This window comes from Rhipicephalus sanguineus, chromosome 1, assembly GCF_013339695.2.
Source record: "Rhipicephalus sanguineus isolate Rsan-2018 chromosome 1, BIME_Rsan_1.4, whole genome shotgun sequence".
In the NCBI taxonomy this organism is placed as follows: Eukaryota; Metazoa; Arthropoda; class Arachnida; order Ixodida; family Ixodidae; genus Rhipicephalus; species Rhipicephalus sanguineus.
The window spans coordinates 221,997,319-222,012,664 of NC_051176.1; the positions used below are offsets into that span (position 1 = coordinate 221,997,319).

General features: G+C 46.5%; 2 protein-coding genes across 2 annotated transcripts in view; both read right to left on the reverse strand.

Moving 5' to 3' along the window:
• LOC119372748 (paramyosin) overlaps positions 1 to 15,346 on the reverse strand; it is a 30,062-nt gene that overhangs the window by 2,852 nt on the left and 11,864 nt on the right. Inside the window, exons 5-9 of the mRNA XM_037643154.2 lie at positions 14,718 to 14,963; positions 14,059 to 14,255; positions 9,375 to 9,724; positions 6,716 to 6,956; positions 404 to 599 (exon numbers count right to left, since the gene is read on the reverse strand). Of these exons, the coding sequence (XP_037499082.1) occupies positions 404 to 599; positions 6,716 to 6,956; positions 9,375 to 9,724; positions 14,059 to 14,255; positions 14,718 to 14,963 (1,230 nt within the window). The remainder of the gene's footprint in view (positions 1 to 403; positions 600 to 6,715; positions 6,957 to 9,374; positions 9,725 to 14,058; positions 14,256 to 14,717; positions 14,964 to 15,346) is intronic.
• Positions 2,500 to 3,337, reverse strand: LOC125760071 (uncharacterized). Its single transcript, XM_049419711.1, has one exon. It carries the CDS (start codon positions 3,271 to 3,273, stop codon positions 2,683 to 2,685), a length of 591 nt encoding a protein of 196 aa, XP_049275668.1. The 5' UTR covers positions 3,274 to 3,337; the 3' UTR covers positions 2,500 to 2,682.

The following is a 15,346-nucleotide window of genomic DNA, read 5'->3' on the forward strand; positions in this document are numbered from 1 at the left end:
AGTCGCTTTGCAACCCGCTTAATAAATTGGACGACCGAACTCTTTCGGAAGAAAGAATCCTACGCCACCGATAGAACTTAGCGTCACAGAAGGCTGTGCAGGCGCTAACGCGCTTTCTCCGTTCAACCGGTCTATCAGAACGGCTCTGATAGGAACGTCCTGCACGTGTGTGTATGTGTGCATTTTGTGTTTTGTGTTTATTTTATCTCACTCTCTCTCTGTCCTCATTCCAACAACTAATTCCCCAATCCTGTGCATGGTAGCAAACCGGTTATTACTACCAGGCTAACCTCCCGGCCTCTTCCTTTTCATCTATTTCTCTCTGGGTGTCAGAGTGCATGCCGGAGAGGGGATCCCGACCCGTTAAGGGAGCTACTAAGTCGAGAGACGCTATCTTGCTTACGGTGATTTGGATGGCCTGCTTCTTGATGATCTTCTGGAGGTCCATGTTCTGCTTGTTGGCAGCGTCCAATGACATTTCCAGCTCAGTGATCTGGGCCTGGTACTTCTTCTTGATGCGAGCGATCTCCGTCTTGAGCTTGGCCTCGGCCTCGGCAAGGCGCATGTTGAGCTGCTCCACTTCCAGCTGGTACTGCTTGCTGTGGACGAAATGAATTATAAATTTCGTTTATATTTTTACACTCAACAAACTGCGCTATGTCGGTAATGCAACAAACCGGACCGTACACTCTTAATCAGGCCCCGCTTAAAGCACTAGATAGAGCCAGGAAACCGGACATTTTTCTCTGGTTTTCGGGATATAGCCAGCATTTAACCAGGACCTGATTAAGAGTGTATAGCTCAAGTATCCTTATTTATCCAGATTTGTGATCTCAGTGACGGATAAGCTGCACGCCTTCGTAGAATTCGCTCTGAGCTCTCAGAATACTTTAGACTCGGTGACTGCGAGCGAAAAAAAAAAAACTACCTAAGTCATGTTCTGCACGCAGTTTGGTAATATGCTTTTATAGCACTGAAATGTGACTCAGTGGTTCCCCCTCAGGTAACCTATGCATTGTGAAGTCCTACAGAGCCTACTAATTTCAGGATTTCTGATAAAGTTTGCACTTTCTCGGCCAGAAGCCCCCACTCTGTCATTCTGTATTACTGTAAACGCAAATTTCAAGTAGCTTTCCAATGTAGCGTGATAGGTTAGGCCAGAGAACTAACTAAACCTACACTGGCTTGTAATCAAGAAAAAACCTGCTTTAATTCATTCAGAAGCAGCTGAGCGAAATTCATGTAAATGCTGTGTCGCAGTCTGCCTCGAAATGCTCAGCAAGCTTCTACCATTATTTAACTGGACGTTGAAGCGATCGTATGCTGTTAGACGCCATTTGATCACCCGCGCTTGTTGCATACTTAACGGAGAACACGTCTTCTGAAGACGTCTGTTTCGAATTTAGCATCATATTGTAACCCAGAACACTTGCGTTTATCCTTCGGAAAAGGAAACGCCGGAAGTGTATATTTTTTACATAGTTCCTCAAATAAAGAAAAAAACAGACAGAACATTTGGGCTATACGAAGTGATTAACATTGCAAGCTTTCCCACGGTTTGTCGACGCGAAATCAGGATGCTTACGTTGGAACGACATTAAGAAGAGGTCAAGGTTGCGAGCTGCCTTGCGACATTTTGGATGTCACTTCTCCTGAGCTATGTTGAGCCGCAAGGACGTTGGCGCACAAAATGGTGGATTCACTTTCCCCTCTTCCTTCCTCTCATGCTCAGTCGACCTTCTCGACATCCAACCGAGTACTGGCTTTGCAGTTGTGTTATTTCAAAAGATGTAATCCTGCCCTGGTTTCCTGGTGAGAAATATCCATAAATTTAACCAAGAGAAACATGTAAAGGCATCATGCGTTTCGTAATTAGTTATTTTTACTGCGCTGTTCTGTGTTAAATGAAATACCCTTCAGATTGTACAGAACTGCCGAAATTATCTTTTTGTCCATATGTAGCGACAATGGTGCTATCAATTTTGTATATGAAGCCATATAATGTCGTAAAAAAGTTCCTAAAAGCCAAGTGCGAGAGCTTCATGCGCATATGTACAGACTATGCGGCCAAAGTTGAGTGCTAAACAAAATAACTCTGTATATTGGCAATGTTTTCTTATTTTTGGTTGTTACATTAGCATTTTGCAACTGACAGTGCCGCATGTGCTGCAGGAAGTGGTCAAACAAGCCTCATTCGTCGTTGCGCAACTTCTCTCAAGGTTGGTTTGAGGGCAGCATCGGTACAATAAGCGTTACAGCGACAAAGAAACATTGTGCGAAACAGAACATTTGCATTTCCAGACAAATCCGAAGCTTGGGGCGTACTATCTTTCTTTCTGCAAAGAAAGATCGCATGCCACAACTGGATCAGCAAGTGCAGGTGCAAGATCAGAAACTGGGATGAAAAAACCGAAAACTCTTACCTGTAGACACCATCCCACTGCCTAAAGCACAGCACAAGCGTGAATCGGAAACATGATTCACCGCACAGAACACACATTTTAAAGCCAGAAATTTAGACATTTATTCTTCTAGAGGAAACAGAATACACTAAGTATGTATCCGAGGCAGTAATCAACACTACCCGTTGTACCGGGCAGTCGGTTGTCCCTAAAGTCTTGGGGATTCACAGTTGTTGTCATCGCAAATGTTCACTGAGAAGGGCACGGCGGTCAGGCAGGTCTAGAGCCAGTAGTAGAAGTCGTAGTAGCTGAACGGCCTGCGACGGCGGTACACGGTAGCCAGCGGGTCGTCTCTGAATGATGGAACCTCGTAGGCAATGGCGTCCGGGTTGAACCACTTGCGGTTGTGCTCGCGCCGAAGTCGGTCCTGTACCTCCTGCATCTCGAGCTCGGCCATCAGCGAACGGTGGTCCTCCATGGCGCGGACGTGGCGGTCGTGGGAGGAGTGGACGTGCAGCTTGTGCTGGTTCCCGAAGCGCCGGGACAGCTTCTCATCGGGGTAGAGGAGGCGGTTGAGCAGATCCCTGCTGTACTCCGGGTGCGTGATGTGCGAAAGCGATATGCTTCGCCGTAAGGCTAAGTCGTCGCCAGTGTCCCAGCGCTTCATCAGACGGTACATGGAGGGGATCCTCGGGTAGCGCGTAAGGAAGTACGAGTCGTCGAAGCGCCTGCTGGAGAGCAGAGCGCGCGGAGGCATGATGCCTTCTCGTAAGTACAAGTCGTCCACGGTCTTGCGGTACAGGCTGTCGCCGTACTGCTGGTTCCGGTCGTACACCATGTGGAGGTAGGGCTGTCGTCGACGGGTTCCCATGGTGGATCCGCCGAGCCTCGACTTCAAGCCCGACGGATACCCGACTGCGGTGGCGCTGGCTGCGGGCCCCGCCCCCTTGCCTCCACTTGTTGTTATTTCGAGCGCTGCCCAAGAAGGCGTTGGCTCGAGCCACCGGCTCCTATTTCCAGCCGCGCGCCTCAAGGCTGAGCGTGGGTCCTCTTCACACGGCCCCCAGCCCGAGTCTGGGTGACCTGATATGTTGCCATCCTCCGGGATGCGCAAGAATGCGCTTCAAGCAAGACAGCTGCTTTTGGATCAGTTCCAGATGAGGGTGCCATGTCTACACTAGGGGCATTGGCTTGGCTAGCGCTCCACGCATTCTTGCGTGCATTCAGCCGTTAGCTCATCGTTACGTGGCTCGAGTGGGCGAAATTTGACGCCGTGTTTTTTCAAAATTCCTGGCGTTTCTTCCGTGTTGTCAGTGGGCGCAGTGGGTCTTTCCAGACAGACCAGGCCAAGGACACACCACCAGACATTTAGAATGAAATGAACAGAGGAACAAAAAAGGCGTGGCAGCTTGCGTTTTGGTCTTCCAAAGACGATAACGTGCCCACCGTTAGGGCTGGTGCTTGATTCATCCTGATTTCTGTTATTTAATAAAATGCTAGCTTTTTTTCCTGTTTTGCTAAATATTAAGGTGTGTGATGACCTCACAAAATTTGCGTCAGAACTGGTCGCGTCGATATGTGCAGTGGTGCTGCGCCACCGCACATGATTTTTGTTATTCGGTAGGTATTGTTAAATCGGACGAACCTTATGTCGATTAATTATAAAATATTTGCATGCCGCAAAAGTCCGAATACTTCCTGCTGTGAATCAGATGTAATCAGAGATTTACAGTGTTTGAATAACGAAAAAAATTGTGAGTATGAATTGCTGTGTGTAACTGATTAATTGTACAGAATAAGTTTAGTGAGGCTTTCGTATCTAATGTTTCAATATGCCACGATGCATTAAACAACTTAAATACACTGCTGTTGCATTTAAAAAGGCATATTGCTCTCTTTTTATAAGTAAGATGTGCACTGTATTTATGGAGCTTTAGAAATTTAATACTGTATTAAGCTCGCAATATTGCCATGGCTGCTTTCAGCAAAATGAAAGGACAACTGCGCGCTTGAAATTACCTGATAGTAATCTATGTTAATTGAACAGTTCACTCTCAATGCTACACGTGTTTGCAACACTGGTTAAACCTATATATTAACAATGAAATCATGAAGTTATAGCAACTTTAAGAATTTGTCAGCCATGTGAGTACATACGCGAGCAGCACCATAACACGAGTGCTGTTCACAAGGCTATAACCATGCTCATGATCGATTTCATATGACAAAGTATCAGTGTCGGTGCAATCCGTGCAGGATCTATTTTTACCCACATCACTTTGCAGAAAGCGGTGGCTTATCAGGAAAATCAGCCGTGTAGATTGCTATATATAGCCCGTGTACACGTACAACGCCAAGCCTGGCACCAAAAAAGGCCGCCATCTTCTGGCCGCTTCGGTTCTTTGGTTGTCAGCACCTTTTTAGATAGCTCGCGAATTTCGGGACACAGTAGGATCAGAAATAGGCGGCGAGTCAGATCCGCTTACAAGCGTAACCTAATGTGTAGTTGTCTGTTCCCGTGAACTTTTATGTCGTTCTAAATTTAGGTTTCGTGAGAACGACACCACTAGACCGTGTCGGGGGCCGGAAGTACGCGGTAAGGTCACGAATCCACGGAAAGAAAAGTCTAGGAACATCGTGCGCGAAGCGCAGTCCTCGATTAAGCTTTACTACTGTACAGAAAACACACACATACAAAAAAAAGCGCAAGAAAGCCAGCTGAGCATACAGCGCTGCCAACTGGGGCATGAAATTCCTCGTGCCAGTGGCTGTGCAGACGGTTTGAAGTGTTGCCTCGCGTAATGACTACTTCAAATAGCCATCCGCCTTCAATTTAAATGTACATAGTCTGCTCGCTGTGTGAGATACAGAAACAAGACATTGGGGAGTTTAACGGCTGCTTCATCTCGGAAAGTATTGTTCTGTGGCGCTACACCCCGTACTTTTCAACTGCCGTTTCTGCCGCGTATCCTTCACGACTAATTCCACAAACATAGCATTGATAATTATTTTCTGCTGAGGCTAGTCGCAGACGGCGTTATGGCATGGTTATTCCCTTTTGCAACATAGACCGCTGTGCACGAGCATAGTGCCAGATAGGCCAAGCTTCACATTTTCTTCTAAAATATGAAGCTTAGCGCCGGCAGCGATGTTTACATAAAATAAGCAGTAAACCTAAACTTATCACACTGGTACTGTCATTGCATTGTTGTTTTTTTCATAAGATGATTCGATACGTGTAAATTTGCTCTTGCCGAGGTGCGCTGCCCCGAGAGGCCAGGTGCACGTGCGCCCGGCTTCGCGAGGTCGCGCATGAAGGTAGCGCATTGGCCTACTATAAAACTGCGTTTGCCAGAGAAGGCTAAACCTCGGCCATCGCTTCTTTAATGACAAATATCAAACTCATCATTGATAAAAGAAAATAATGAAAGTGATTACAGTGATTTGTATTTGGTGCTAGCGATGACGTGGAGATTTTTCCATTAAATTTGCTTTCAAAATACAGCAACACGCAGTGCAGAAACAGGAAAGTTCCTCTGAATGGTCATCGGCAATGTTAAATTATAGTGCCCACGTGCCAAACAGATTGAAAACATTTGGCAGTCTTCATCTGTGTAGAGAAAGCTTCAGTTTTACATTCACGAATTTCTCCGTCCATCTGTCCCAGGAAGGCATATGCGACATATGTGTGTTTTGTTGCCTTATCCCAGTAGCCGCGTGGCGAGGTATCGTTTCGGAACGTTTATGAGTGTTGTAAAGATCGACGACCAATTCGGTATCAGCGTATCCACGCTAAAAAGTGATATCAACAACGTCCAGCAGCTCCGGCGCGTATTGACTTGCCCCATGTGCCTTCCCCTGCGGTGGTGGCAGCGCACACCACCGCAGTGCGCGAGGGGATGCCGGCTCTTCGCCGTTTGCGCGGCAGAACACAAAACATTTTGACTTGTGTGAAGTTACGCCGAAGCCTCGGTAGGTTTATCTTAATGTTTCGTGCCGCAGCAATACACAAGCTAGCGGTGGCACACCGATCTGGTAAGGGAACAGGGAAATCAAATGCATAGTCGTCCACATACTTTGCAAAGGCAATCTTGGAAAGATTTTTGTTTGCCTTGCAGATCGAGTCGCGCGTGACATTTTCCGTCAACGCGTTAACTTCGTAATGCCAGAATATTATAGCAAGTTTTCTTTGTCGTTCATCTCTTTCTTACATAAAACATATCCTGCATTCAGGTAAAGTTTCTGAGCGACTGCATGCACAACGCTTTAGGTTGGAACCAGTGCAGGGTTCAACACCAAGAAAGCCTACTCACCGCAGGGCTTCGATCTCCTCTTCCTTGATCTGGAGGCGGCGCTCGTACTCGTGGCGCACCTGAGCGAGCTCGGCGGTGAGCCTCTGGCACTTGGCTTCCTCCTGCTTGCGCAGGGTCTCGGCCTCCTTGTAGGCGGCAGCCAGCTCGTCGCGCTCGTTCTCCAGCCGCTTAATCTCCAGCTCGTACTCGTGCAGCCGGCGGATGGCGTCGGCCAGTTGGCTCTTAGCCTCGGACAGGTCGTCTGCACCGGGGTTGTGTGGTGCCGCGGGTTAGCCGCAGCCATGTGGCCCGGCCGATCGCGCTTCACTGATCGTGGAAGTATTAGCCCGCGCACATTTGAAACCCGGCAGATGGCCGTGACAGCTTAGGTTTATGGAAGGCGCTTTCACTGGCATTGAGCATTAGCTGCTGTTTGCGGCACTTTCTTACAACAGAGAGGATAGCCCTATTCTGATAAAGACTATTTTATTCCGCGCGGGTCTCTTTGATGTTATAAAGCTGCCAGTATATAGGGGATAAGACTGACTAACCGGTATGGTACATAAGCGGACGGCTCCGAAGGAACTGGTAGAAGATTTGAAGGGCAACAAGTACACATTTATGATACGTTTCAGAGGCCGCAATATGATAAGCATGGTAGTTACCATTCATAATTCGCCGAGCTTACAACGTGCGCGTACAACGCACGTTTAAGATAGAGGAAGGTTTAGACGTAATAACGAGAATCCACTGCAGCACCTTGTTGAAAAGGGGTTGAATGCGACTGTCATTCTTTCCTACAGTGCGCGAGACACAGCTCTTAAGCACACTTTGACGACGGGTTCATCATACTATGAGCAGCGGAAGCATCAGACAACGTTGTCGCCAAATTGCGTCACGCTCGTTTCAGTCTAACATTACTTTACGGCTACTAAGGAAGAATAAGAGTGCGCATCATTATCCTTTCGGGCCTTGTAAACTGTGACGTGACCAAATTACGCATATGCAGTGTAAATCATTTCAATGAAACAACTTCAAATCGAAATTATAATTGTTAGGTGGTGGAAAAACATAAAGAGACGGCTGGATTATTGAACATAGCTTCTCTAATCGAATTTCCATAATCAACCTTACTTTCTCCTGTTCATCATTTCTGCCTGTTCCTCGAGGTAAAAAATACAGCCCCTGTTGTTTTGTGACCCTTCGAAAGGCAATCTAGATCCGCGCAGTATTCGTTGAGACGTTTCTTAGCACAGCAGAGATGGATAAGTATTAAATGCAATACCACGGTTGTGGCGAGCGACCTTAACCCAGCCGTGTTAAGTATCTGAAGTACAAAGAAACATTGTTTAAAAACAATGTCTATTCGATTAGCAATTACAACATGATGTTTAAGGAACAATCGTGTTCTTCGTGGCATGATACCGTGTTTAGTCATGGCAGTTACAAGTCTACTAGGCTTGCTTACTAATGTGCAACTTTTACCTCTCAATTGCTTTCTCTAAATAATGCTCCATCGCTTTTTGTTTTGTTTTGTTTTGTTTTGTTTTTATCCCATTATCCTCTTGCTGTGGTTGCTGGGTGCTGCAGTGCGCTTACTTCTCGAACAAAAGCATCACGGGTGGGGCGACGAATAATTACACTCGGAACTTGCTGAACAAGTTGAAAGGTTGCAAGATTAATTCCCAAGAACAAGTGACAGTTGTCAATCACCATTAACGACTGTAGGCTCTGATTTTCCCATTTTGCCCCTGTACACCAGTTAAACTATAGCAAGCACAAGAAGGAGGAAATACCTGTTATCCGTGGCCGAGCTAGGACTTGCGTAAAGGAGCACTCGTGCTGTCCCCTTCTTGTCTCATCTTATTGCTCGGTCTTCTAGCGCTTTTTTCCCATAATGAATTAACAACTCGCCCAACAATCCATCCTTCTAAGACTTGCGTAGGATGCACACAATTTTTTCGCCCCCGGCTGGAGTACTGTGCTCTCAAGGCACAACTCTGATGCAGGCCTAATCCTTACTGGCAGTACCAAATGAAATGATAGGTTAGTAGAAGTAGAAAACAGTTGGGTAACTAGCCTACTGTCTTTCATCATAACAACCGCTGTCGGGAGTAATCCTGTAGCTATGTAGTACATTTTGTATTTTTTTCGTAAACAGAATCACGCTGATGTCAGGCCACCCAAAGAATAACATTGTGACACACCGCAGAATCACGTGCCACGTCTCTTCCTGTTTTTGTTGTTTTGCCACTACTAATATATCCGTCTCTATTTACAGCGTAACCGTTCTGGTACCGATTGCGCTTAATAGCGTTCTGCTGTCACTGCACATGCTGTTAATTGAAGCATGAACTGGAGTGCCGCAGTTACTTGCCAATACCCGTAGTTGTATGGCATGGCGCAAGTACTGACAATACTCTTGCTCCTTTTCACAAGCGCACTTCTGTGGAGCTTAGCTGTGACAGAATGCAAGCGCACGACCGAGTCGTGCGCTTGGATTTGGTCTTAGCTTTCCAAGTCCGAGAAGTCGCGCGTGACGAGCATTGCTGATGTGAGCCGCATTCGAAACGTGACCTTCATCCTACTTCATGCAGAAAGTAGTCATAAGTGGTATTGGGAGAGAGCCCCGACGAGACGTAAAGCGGCAGCGAAAAGCATGCTTGCGTAGAGCACACACCGACGAGCTTCTTGTTCTCCCGCTGGAGGGCGTCCCGCTGTTCGCGCATCTTCTCGTACTCGTGCTGCAGCTTCTGGATTTCAGCCACCTTCTGGCGCAGCTCGCGCTGGCTCTGCTCCAGCAGGATGGTGAGCTCTTCCACCTTGGACTTGAGGTCGATGTTGAGCTTCTCGAGCTGAGCGACACGCTTCTCCAGGTTCTGTGCATGCGCGGTAGCCTTCTCCAAGTCCATGATGAGTACCTCGACTTCGCTCTGGAGGCGCGACTTCTGCTTCTCCAGGTTGCTGCAGCGCGTCAGCAGGGCCTCGAGCTGCTCTTCGTACTCCGAAATCTTCTGAGCCATCTTGCGCCTGTGGAAAAAGACAAAAGAAAGGTGAGGCCAGAGGACAACGCACATTCGGAGCGGATGCCAAACAGGATAAAGCTAGCGCAATTATTGAGCCCTCGTGCAAGCGCTCAAAGGGCAAAACTTATTACACGAAGTCTGCACATGAAAGAGAGAAAGAAGATCAAAACCAAACGTAACACAGGCAATATAACAAGAGGATATCTCCAGTTGGCTTCCCTATACTGGGGAAAGAAAAGGGGGTGTGAAATTGAAGAGAAGGCAATAATTAACGGTATAAAACTGCTTTAATTAGGCGCACTAAGAAAACTGCTAAATTTGCGGTCGCCAAGATTTTTGAACCAAAGGCAGATTACACTTTGTAAACATTTGCATTAGCTATGTGATACATAGAGCGCAGGAAAATGTGGGAAAATACACACATATTTGGTAACTTTCTGCAAGTAAGAGTACGGCAAATGATATCGCAGGCTTTAAGAATGGATGTGTTATTACGTGGATTGCGTTAGTAGCATCTGTTACGTTAACTCGAGATTCGGTGGCATAAACGGAGTGTGTAGCACTGAGGTGAAGACTAAAAATATGATAAGCTGAAATCATGTTGACCTTGTACTAGATTTGCGTTGCCCATTAAACGCGGCTTTGAAGGGGTCTAAGCTGCTCGTGCCTAACGTATGTTTGTCATACGTTTGACATTCACTATAAACTGATGCTCACAAATTAATGAACAGTCCCGCCTCGGCGACTGGACTGATTGTGAGAGTCAAACAGTCTCATGTAGTTCAATGCGGTCAGCGCTGTCACTGTTTGACTCTCTCTGTATATCATGCGCGATCAAGTTTGAGCTCGTTCTCGCGAGCCTAACGTCCCACACCCGGAATCCTTGTTTATACTCTAGGCTGCTCTACAGTTGCTCGAGGAAGTACTTCATAGCTTGAGTTTTGACAAAATATGCGCATAGAAGTTTTCCTTACACGTAAAATAGCTATAGCCATACGTGGTAATGGCTAATGCATGTCTCCGCATTAACGAAAGCTAGAACGAGTCGTTCTTCAAAAGACATTTGTTCCGTGCAAATAAGACTGTGTCGCTGAGTTATCATCGCCGCTTTACCCCTGCAAAATCACTTGTCTGTCCTTGGAATGGAGAAGAAGACCCTTCATCGGCTTTAATCTTCAAACGCCTTCACTTATACAACAAAGCACTAGATAGCGCGTTGTGAGCACTCGTTGCGCTAAAAGTTGTCGCAGCGCTCGAATATAGTGCTGGAAAGGAAGGGCTTAGACAAAAGGTCATTGGATAACTTGGTCCGAAGCAAAACCACACACGAGGGTAAAACAAAATCCCAGTGCTTCTTTGTATAGGAAGCGCCGGCGTGACCGTGGGATGGACGCAAAGGGCGGTAAAGTGTGGCGCCGCCAACAGTCCCCAGTTTGGCGGCACAAAACTTGGGCATCAGCACTTTCCTCCAGTTTTTGCGCTCCGTCCCGGAGAAAATAAAGCGGATCAGGCTGGCGGTGAAGGCGACGGACCACGGCTCCTCGCCAGCGGACAAATGGGCACCGATGGAAGCAAGCTAGAGCGCTTCCACTTTCACAAGACGCGCTTTCGGATAAGCTTCGGAGGCAGGTTAGCGCTTACACTGGGCGCAGCGCTCTTCACTCTCCCCACGACTTACCGCCTTTCAAGTACATTGCTTCTTAAATTGTTCGTCGGCGAACAATTCCGTATACTTAGTTTACTTGCTAAGCCGAAAGAGCGAATGCGGTTACTGAGCGAGCTACGCTGGTAAACTTTTTCGAAAGAAAGAAAAAGAAAAGAAAACAAGCCTGAATACACGCGTCACTGAGTGGCCACACTCACGCAGCCCCGAGCTTCTTGATTCAGCTTAGCATGTCAAGTCCGAGTATTCCGTATTTGTCAGTTTGAGCGACGTATACGATCTGCGACACGTTATGTGTTCTATGTCCCAAGCCGTCATACATAATTCATACTCGACACCTTGCGGAAATCGAAATCTCAACCGCAACAAATTCTGCTGCGACGGACAGTAGTACAGACATGCTGAATCACTTTATGCGGTGAGAAAGGTCTGACGGATGCAGGCTGTCTATCTGTGGTGTGTGGTGGAACAGCTCCGAAGAGCATCATCAAATACAAGGTGTCGTGCCTGTGTTCTAGCGGTAATAGTAACGACGCTATATTCCACTTTTGCTTCGTTCACTTCTCGTCTGGAGAAAACAGTACTTTGAAACAAGAGAACTTCCTGAGCAGGCTTGCGCGTATACCGCACGAAGGAGACGTACAGAAGAGAATACATCACACACTCACGGGCTGTTTGCGTGCGCATGATATATACTCCGCTGCATGCCCCTTTCCCGTTGCCCAAAAAGAGTGCGTACGCACCGCAGTGTTTTAGAAGTTAGACACTGTTTCAGCGAACACGTCTTCGAAATTCTCTCTCTCTCTCTCATTCACTCCGTAACCATAATTCTGCACGTATTCACGAATTTACGTCGTTACGCTAGCCAGGACTGCAATTGCCGAAAAGATGAGTTTGTGGAGACGTGGGTTCGTTGTAGTGGCTAATGCCGGAGGTAAAATATAATATACACAAAGTTCCTGTTACATATGCTCGAACTTGATTGACCAAGTTGATTCTAGGGACGAGCGTTTCACGGCAACTACAAGAATTACGTGCGTCTGGTTAGAGTCACCTCGTCGCTACGTCTCTTGTAGCAAAGCAACTTTCGCAAGTCGGAAAATTTTCAGTTTTTTCGACTTTTTTTCCACTGAGTTTAGTCGCCGGTTTAACGAACTTCATTTCGCGTGTTGCAATGTACATGATGTACAGTTTTGGGGATGGCGTGCGCAAAGTAACGAAGCTTGATGTACGGGTATTCCGTGGAACCCCCATCAGGTGAACCCATGTACGCACATTGAATTATCTTCCATTTCGAACAGTTGTAACATTGCCTTGGAGATTACACGCAAAATCATACCTACCCGTGCATCGAAAACTTTCACCGTCACTTTCGACACATCGGCCGTTGCGCCCCTGCAAGGTCGCTTCTCCCGCCTAAATGAATACCTTATCGCGTCTAGAAGTATCCAAGCCCACGAAATAGCGCTCTTTCGGTGGGTGCTGTCAAACCAGACATTCAGTCTGAACAGAGTTACACGCCACGGAGTGAAAATATGCATGTTGCATGTTTAAAAATATGAAAGCCCTTGAAACCAGAATCTTAATCGCGTTCCATAATAACGAACTTGCCTTAGTATGCTTTATCGCAGCACAGTTGTGTAACACGAAAAAGCACATAAACATTTGTGTAATGCGGTAAAGCGTACTGCCTGAAGCTAGTGTCTCGCATCGTATTATCTCTATATCATACTATTTTGTGATTCCCTTCAGATTAAAAAAATACGTGTTCGACTGTATTTTTTGTCTCCTATTTCCTGATAACATGTGATCTGTGTGCATCACGTGCTTATTGCTCCTTCTGGTGTCGAGCGCTTTTTAAAGGAAATGCAGACACCCTAACTAAACTCATCCGAGGCAAAAAAAAAATTAGATAAAAAAATCACTTGAAAGCAGACCCTCACGTGCACTTATAAGACGCACTTTCCAATTTGTGATGGAACAGAAATCAATCATAGAGCACAAAGCGCATTCATATATTTTTCACCTGTCTGCTCTGAGATATTAGAAAAGAGGAGCTTAAATCTACGGTGAGCTCTACCGAAGTGAATACTGAATTTTTTTTTCAGAGTTTTCGTTTATTTTTTAAGAATATAAAGAAATATTCCTTGTCTGGTTGAGGTAAACTATTCTCTAGAAGGTACCCCGTAATACTCACTGTTGAATGGTCCGATTGCTCATTAATGAATGTCCTAAACATAGATTCGCGTGGCTTTATGACTATAAAACTCTGTGATAACGGTGTTTATTGGAATCACTTGATTTCTGCATTGGCGCGAGGTCCATTTACGTTCGCTAAGCGTGTAACTATAATTATTTAGCTGCTATGAGGCAAGCACTTGAACCCATTGTGGCGCATTTGTTTGTTGATGCGACTATGGTCCCTCGTTTAATAACCATAATCGAAACCACTAAGAAGTAGTGGGATTTGGAAGGGTGGGGTTGTGGGATCGGCTAAAACTTTCCCTTCTCGCTACTGAAATAACTATGTCGTACAGTGCAGTACACAGTGGTTAAAAACACGGGGCTTTTAAAAACATGGTTATTAAAAAAACCTGCGGAACTTTGTGAGAGCTTGCGACAAGGCCAGCAACTTGAAGAGTCTGCTGGTGCGACGGTAATGCTGGTTCACGTACCTGAGTTCCTCGACTTCGTCAGCGTGGGCCTGGACTTCGGTCTCATACTTGGTCTTGTAAGCGGCGGCGTCAGCGTTGGCCTTGACTAGCTGCCTCTCGACTTCGAGCCTAGCCTCGGATTCTTCTTCCAGCTGAACCTTGAGGGACTCGATCTCGACCTCAAGAGTGTGCAGCGAAGATTCCAGGCTGGCGCGTTTCTGCGGGAATTCCATCGTTTTTGTTTTACTTCTCCTTAATATTGTCAAATCATTCATCTTTCGTACAGACGTGAGGAGTATTCACCTAAATGCTGTTTGTTTTACGTTATCTTTCAACACCAGCAACAACAAAGGAAGTACACTAGCTTGGGGCCTTTCCTTCTTCTAGTCAAGTGCCTTGGCACAAGTGCAGCGCTTGGGCCCGTTCTGACAGCCGTGAGCGTGCACACGACCCCAACCCTGGATTTGTATCTATTCATAATAACAACTGTTGGGGTTTAACGTCCCAAAACCACGATATGATTATGAGGAATGCCGTAGTTAAGGATCCGGAATTTTTGACCACCTGGGGTTCTTTACCGTGCACCTAAATCTAAGTACACGGGCCTCAATCGTTTTCGCCTCCATTGTAACTATTCCTGAGGCTACGACACCGCGTACAGTAGTATAACGTGTGCTCACCCTTTCCTCATCTTCAAGGCGGCGGCGGGTGTCCTCGAGTTGGGTGGCGAGCTGACTCTTGATGTGGTTGACGTTGTCCAGCGAGACCTTGAGTTCGTGCACCTCCTTGAGGTACTCGGCGTTCTCAGCACTAAGGCGGGTCCTCTGGGCCGTCACCTCGGTGACGGTGCGGTTCAGTTCCTCGATGCGGATGTTCAGCTCGTACACGGTGTGCTCCAGCTTCTCCACGGTCTTCTGGATCGTGATCTGCAAACAAGAAACGTTCTCTTATTGCTCGGCATCGTCCAACTGAGCGCAAACAGCCGCACCACCAAAACATTTCATCAATGCGTTCGGTGCATTTAAGAAGAAAGCAGGCTTCTTCAAGTATAAGGTTTTTTCTTTGGCCAGTATTCGGAAACTAACCTTGCATGTATCTTTCGTGCTGCTTACCGTTCGTGTGTCCTTAAAGCGCTTGAAGGGCACAAAAACGATGAGTAAGTATAACGTTGCTTTGTGAATACGAAGCTGAGCTACAGAGAGCTTCGTCATAGGTATATTAAGTTATGGGGATAAGTGGTAATAAAGCGCTTATAGGAGGACGATTTGCGGATCTAGTTTTTATAAGTTACTATAAGTACATAGTACGC